The 6,659-nt window shown below is 36.0% G+C and overlaps 3 protein-coding genes across 7 annotated transcripts in view; 1 reads left to right on the plus strand and 2 right to left on the minus strand.

The window, feature by feature from the left end:
- The window catches only part of LOC100180972 (histone-lysine N-methyltransferase 2A), a 33,540-nt gene extending 32,155 nt beyond the window's left edge, over positions 1-1,385 (minus strand). For all 3 annotated transcript variants that reach the window (XM_026836276.1, XM_018813624.2, XM_018813623.2), the window contains exons 1-2: positions 1,144-1,385; positions 646-797 (exon numbers count right to left, since the gene is read on the minus strand). In XM_026836276.1, coding sequence (XP_026692077.1) covers positions 646-797; positions 1,144-1,323 — 332 coding nt within the window. In that variant the 5' untranslated portion in view covers positions 1,324-1,385. The remainder of the gene's footprint in view (positions 1-645; positions 798-1,143) is intronic.
- Positions 1,386-2,111: 726 nt separating this feature from the next.
- LOC100178612 (ceramide kinase) lies at positions 2,112-5,121 on the plus strand. Its single transcript, XM_026836304.1, has 3 exons — positions 2,112-2,131; positions 2,218-3,784; positions 4,133-5,121. Exons 2-3 carry the CDS (start codon positions 2,360-2,362, stop codon positions 4,592-4,594), a joined length of 1,887 nt encoding a protein of 628 aa, XP_026692105.1. The 5' UTR covers positions 2,112-2,131; positions 2,218-2,359; the 3' UTR covers positions 4,595-5,121.
- Positions 5,122-5,237: 116 nt separating this feature from the next.
- The window catches only part of LOC100183322 (B-cell CLL/lymphoma 9 protein), a 21,298-nt gene continuing 19,876 nt past the window's right edge, over positions 5,238-6,659 (minus strand). For all 3 annotated transcript variants that reach the window (XM_018813628.2, XM_018813627.2, XM_018813626.2), the window contains exon 17: positions 5,238-6,518. In XM_018813628.2, coding sequence (XP_018669173.1) covers positions 6,474-6,518 — 45 coding nt within the window. In that variant the 3' untranslated portion in view covers positions 5,238-6,473. The remainder of the gene's footprint in view (positions 6,519-6,659) is intronic.

Below are 6,659 nucleotides of genomic sequence, written 5' to 3' on the forward strand. Positions count from 1 at the left end.
ACAGAGGTTAGATTATTACGTCATAGAATGCGTATTGTTACGTTTGATCTACGTTACAGATTACATAATTCGTTAGGGTTTATTGGCTGGGAATTAGGGGTTCAAGGTTTTTACTGTCCATAAAACAGTACGAAAACAAGTCTATAACGTCCCTACTCTTACGTAATACATCACTATTGTGACAGAACATAATACTATTGTGACGTAATAAATCGTTAACCTTATACGCAAGTCAAGCGAATTACGCTGCCGCAGCATGTTTATCGCGCATTTTCAAAGTTAATTTGAACATTTTGAACCCAAAATTTTAGGTGGCCACCAGCTAAAGGATTACCTATGGGTCATGAGATGTTTATAAAACTCTGATTTGGGTCGCCCTAAAAAAACTTTGGGAACCACTGGCTTAATGAGTATGCACGAATTGCATTTTTAAACACCAATTGTTTAGATATTCTGTATCAAATTTGCAAATCAGGTTATAGATAGACGACCCTAACAAGTAAAATGGTAATAACAAGATGTAAGGCCAAAATTATCAAAGTTGACTTGTATGATCATACATTATGTATATAGAAGACTTGGCTAAACCATATAGCTATAATTATACATTGTCTATAAGACTACTTGTCTAAACTATATACCTACCTGGTTGTCACTTTTTCTTGATCATAATTTGACTGGCTTCCAAGTATGTCAGAACGTCTTGTACTTTGACTTCTTGCAGCATTCTTCTTCGTGACCCGTTTGTAAGCTCGTAGCCCACATTCTTCTGAACTGAAGCCAATGAACTCAATATCCTGTAAAAAGAATATATAATATTATTTATATATGTATATATGACTATAAACATAGGCAACAGACTTCATGAATACAGGAAAGGCATGTCTGGTTGGACATGTATTTCAATGAAGCATCTGTAACTTATTGATTTTAATGCTTACTGATCAATGCAAAATTAAATAATGTGATAAAATGTAATGTATCTGCTTACAAACTAAAACTGCAGAAATATAGCAGTAAACAAACATCAACTTAATTTAATTTAATACTACTCCCAATGTAAAGACAGTAGTTTATTATAAACTGGTAGGTCAAGTATGTTTCCAATATTTCACATGTGCATGCATATACTGCAATTGATACCTGTTCATTTTCATCATCAAAAATTCGATGAAACTGCCTTGAAATATTAGTAATGAAGGAACAGGTTACGTTTAGGTCTCCCAGATCTTTTCTGTGAGCTTCTCTTTTAAATTTCACTTTTTTCTTCTCAATTTTCTTCCTTGGTCGACCAGGAAAACTACCTTTAGCAGCGGTGGCCATTTTGAATGAATAATTTGTATTTTTTACATCAATTTATAATATTTTCTGATTCGATTTATACATAATTGACTGCAATAGTAAGAAAACTTGTAAATAGAGCGAAATCTGCGAATGCCTGCACACAAATACAAACACGTGTGTTGCAGACACGGATACGATTACAAAAACACTTTTTTTAACGTTTTTTCCAAAAAGCTAATGGTACAGTTTTGTGATACTTAATTTCTACACTATATACCCTAAATACGACACCTTTTAAACTTAGTATAAGGTGGGAATATTGAAACCTGCCGTTAAAATACAGCATTTGTAACGAAAATACGGACTGTCATTACAAACACACACAACATTCCGTTTGCACATATCGTGAAATCGCCGCGAAAACACAAGAGTTTTTCAAATCATAGACATCTTACAACACGCGGCAATGTAAAAATTACGGCAAAAACTTTAACTAAAGACTTACAAAACAGTTTAAAACTAATAATTATTATTAAAGTACTGTTTTTTTTCATTTATTTAGAACATATTTTAACATTAGCCGCATTCGAAAAATGTAAAAATAGGTGGTTGTAAAAAAGAACGGAATTTCGAAAGAACTGTAAGTTTATGGTCTTTTTAAAGGCTTTTATTTAATACAGTAATCAAAACGTTTTATAAACAGAGTAAAGTCTTGAACTTGCGTTTCAGTTGGGTGCGTGTTGATCAGGTGGTATGAGTAATCACTGAACCGTAGTAACCTATCTGTGGTTCCTTACATTCATTCAGCCATGACGAAGACAATGGGATAACGCTACTTAGGCGACGGGTAAGATATAATGTAAACAAACTAATTAGTTAATCTAGATTGTAGAAAATCATGCAGTCAATTTTATTACACTATTTTATATTTAGGTTCGGTCTGCAGCGGTGGTTAGATTTGTAATATTTACACTAACTTCTGTATATATACATGCATAGATGCATTGATGCATATGATTCAAACGTTATGATTTAAGTCGAGGGGAGTTGGATTTTATACAAGAAATATTCACAAATGGAATTTGGAAAAGCAGAGTTCATTCACAACAGAACAATTTGCTCTTTAAGCTATGCAAATTCAGTTTTATCGGTTACATGTCGCAAAAAACTTAATGTTTTTAATCCCCCAAAACCAGTTTCCCAACTTCATAGATCAATATCTATTCTCGATATTATTTCTGTCACTTGGGCTCCAGCAGAATGGAAAGCAAACGAAAAAGCCTACCTAACAAAAAGTGAAAAATCGTCCCTAGATTTAGGATGCTTTCTGCTGGTACTAAATGTTGTCACAAAAACAAGAGATCATAAATGGCGGATGGTGACCTTGAAATTTCGGAGTGCAGAGAAAACCTTATGCACAGAGTGGGCACATTTAATTAACGCAAAGCTAGAAGAAGAGTTATTGCAAAAAAGGTTTACGCGTCCTCAGAATTTACTTATATTTGTTAACCCCTATGGTGGAAGACATAAAGCGCAATTTATATATAACACAACTGTTGAACCTATCTTTAACCTTGCCAATATCAAGCAAACTGTGGTGGTTACTGAGTACCGCAACCATGCTAAGCAGTATGTTGAAACAGAGGACATTTCAAATTACGATGGGATCATTGCTGTAGGGGGTGATGGTATGTTTAATGAAATCGCAAACGGGATTTTGCTTCGTACACAGCGAGAAAATGAGATTCCTGTTCAAGCTTCGAGCTGTAATACCCCGTGCTACAAAACTCCAAAGTATAAACTCGGAGTTATACCAGCGGGCTCGACTGATTGCATGAGTTACGTTTCGCAGGGGATTAATGATCCTGAGACCTCTGCACTTCATATTGTGGTTGGGGATAACCACCCACTTGATATGTGCTCAATATATGATGATTCAGGAAGTTTTATCCGATTTTCTTTCTCCATGACATCATACGGCTACTACGGCAACGTTCTCCGAAAAAGTGAGCGCCTCAGAAGTTTGGGACCGAGCAGATACGACTTTGCTGGTGTCCAAACCTTCCTAAATAAACATGTTTATTCCAGTGAAATCCAGTTCCTACCGAGCTCAACCAAATCTCAGGCTACAGATATTAGAAAATGTCGATTTCCTTGTGAAATTTGTACCAACGATATAAAACCCCCTACTATTACAACAAGCGTTGCATTTGATTCTGCAGCCCCTATCAGTTCCATTTCAGGAGGAGACATACCTGACCTAAATGTCGCAATGCCGGATTTCCAATTACCATCTAGTATGCACAGTCCATTAAGTGAACTCACAGTTCCAAATATGAAAAGAGATCTTTCTGTTGACTCGGAACTTCCAAGTCCTTTCTCCGATGCATCGACTGTCCCATTTCCTGGAACATCTGACAACAGCGGCACCGAGAGTACTACATCATTGGATAAGAAAGATAATATGGTGTATAAAAGTGATGATAATAGAGGATGGAAAGTAAGTGTAAAGTGGACAGTATTAATTTAAATAATATGGTTTTATTTATCACTCGTTATTTAAAGTATGTATGCAATACCTATATCATTTTTTCCGCTAATTCCTATCTCTAAACAGTTTAAAATAATTTAATCTTTGCTACTGTATTGGGTGCAACAGCCACGCTTTTTAACTAGCACTCTTTTCCACACTTTTTAACTATAGCGTGTTTTAACAACTGTTATTTTACTGTTTATTTCTGTCTCTCCATTCATTAAATACCATGATCTTCGTTAGCCCATCTTCTTCAGAGAAATAAATAAAATTATCCATTATTAAAAAAAAACTAATAATATTTAATTCTTTTAGGTTGTGCGAGGCAACTTTATTATGGTGAACTCAGCAATGATGTCTTGTGCATGTGCGAGGTCACCACAAGGTCTTTCACCATCCGCTCATCTTGCTGATGGAAACATGGACCTTATATTAGTAAGCGACTGTTCCAGAGCTAATTTCATTAAATATATGCTCAGTCATGTTGGGAAAGCAGACCGATTCGACTTCCCTTTCGTGGAAGTACATAGAGTGAAAGCATTTAAACATAAATCGCTTAAGAAAAGAGATGCAGTGCTTTTTCATCGAAGAAATTCAGTCTCCAGTGTCAGGATGTCCGCTTCTGAATCCAATAACATTACTGAGGCTTCTGCACCTAATTCTGGCACTGAGAGCTGTTGGAATACTGATGGTGAATTGATTGACTCACCGAATATATCTGTATGGGTGCACACAGGTCTCATTACACTATATGCTCGTGGTGTTGAAGAAATTTAAGTTTTATGTGAAAAAACGAACATATAGGAAATGCTTTTAGTTCAATCCTAAAGTATTATCTGCAGCAAAGATAGAAAATGTCCCTGCACTATGCAGTATTGTTGTATATGTGTTTGAAGATCATGTTCACAGTTGTACTATATGTGTGTGTTATTTTATGTTTCCACTGTGAAAGATGGGACTGAGCACTTATGTAATGTATTTTCCAGATAACGCAAATCAAATGCAAATATTGTTTCGTCACTGTTGTAATCATTTTTAAACCAATTTTATCAAAATTAAACCCATATGACCAGCCATGTTTTACATTCAACATCAAATTTAACTTTTAATCAAGTTCTTTTACTTTGTAAGTATAGTGTATTGATTGGACTACCTTATAAAGTTACCAAGCCATTCCAAGAATGCTAGAGGTGCTTATTATATGCTTATACCAAACTTCTTTATTACGCAATCTTTCCTTTCAAAAGCTCATTTCAATGCATTTTGAATGTTATTATTCAGAATAAACTTGTATCCGTGTGCAGTTTTGGACTTTGTCTTTGTCAAGGTGCTATGACCATATTAAAGCACATTCTATATTGAATGGTAATTAACTGCCTACCTACCAGGAGTTCAAAGTCCACAGCAAATGAGGCACTTGTTGTTGTGTTTGCTCACGCAATTTATATTTTCGACAATATTCCAGCGACCAAATGCAACAGGAACAGCCGAGATACACGTGCACTGTAAGTGCCATTTACTCTTTTACACAACACTACTCTGTCATAATAATAACAAGGGCTGGAGAGCAAATTCTCCCGCAAAAAAATCAACAAGAGCAGAAACGATGCTCTAACCATGTCAACTCAACCTGGGAATCGTTTTGTTAAAATGTTTGTGTAACTACATTAAGTAGGACAGTGGCTGCATTTGTTAAGGGCCGTTTGCAACAAAGCTAAAACACAAAAGTCCATAAACAGTAAAGGTTTTTGAATAGCATCTCGCATTAGGCTATGAAACTCTCTTGATCAAGTGGGGCGCCACACGATAAAAATAACAAAGTCTTGTGCTGTTGTCAAGCAAAAGTATGTACAGTAGATAAAAAAGTAACTATGGGTAACCGTTGTACAAAAATCTTGGGGGAGTACAAAGGAAAAACAGGAAAACGGTCAACGACGGGCAAAAAGCTGGTAACTAGTTCGGCAAAGAGCGCAGAAAGTAACGAGAGAGAATGGGAAAAGATGATTAAAAATTCACATAGCACTGTAAATTGGAAAATTTCATTGTTCAACTACATATCTAAGTATAAAGTAAAGAAGTAACGTCAAGAGTTTATTGGAGCAGATTTTCAATGCGCTATTTACATCAAAAAGATGAAACGAAAAAAGGAATAAATTCTCTACGTTTGATGTAGAAGTGTTGTGCACCTAACAGTTACTAAAGTTCAGTGTTAGTGCAAGAGGGAAGTAAAGAGCACCGAAAGTGACTTGCTCTGATGATTTAGATGTAGAAATGGTAAAAGGGATTTGTTGGTGTATAAAAAGCCAGCTTTCATGATGAATAATTGATTTCATTGCTGAACAGTGGGAGTTGTAGAAGTATGTAATGATGTAAAGAGCAATAGCACGACCGTGGGTGATTTTATACTGACGGGGTTAAATAAGGGGCCTGCCCCCTGGGTAACCTGGGTGATGATTTCCAGGGTTACCCCCCATAGACATCATTTGCGGGGGCATCATACCCCCTTCCCACGTAGGTGACATGTACCCCTCACCCCCCGGCCCATTATAACTGGGTGGGTTCGAACCCATGTAATTGGAAGGGGCCCCAGGTCTTACCTGGGGGTGACCCGCCATGTAGGGGTGAGAACCGGGGGTCATGGGCCGAGGACCAGAGTTCATGTTTGGGTACCTGAAATATGAATATGAATAAGTAAGTGAATATGAATATTATATGAATAAATTAGGTGCAAACTGAGAGACAAAACTTTTATAAATATACTAAACAAAAACTAAATAATTTATCAAAAAAAAGTTACATAATAGAAGTTTTTTTCTTAAAAAAGGGTATAAAAAACATAAAA

Source organism: Ciona intestinalis, chromosome 10, assembly GCF_000224145.3.
Source record: "Ciona intestinalis chromosome 10, KH, whole genome shotgun sequence".
Taxonomy (NCBI): Eukaryota; Metazoa; Chordata; class Ascidiacea; order Phlebobranchia; family Cionidae; genus Ciona; species Ciona intestinalis.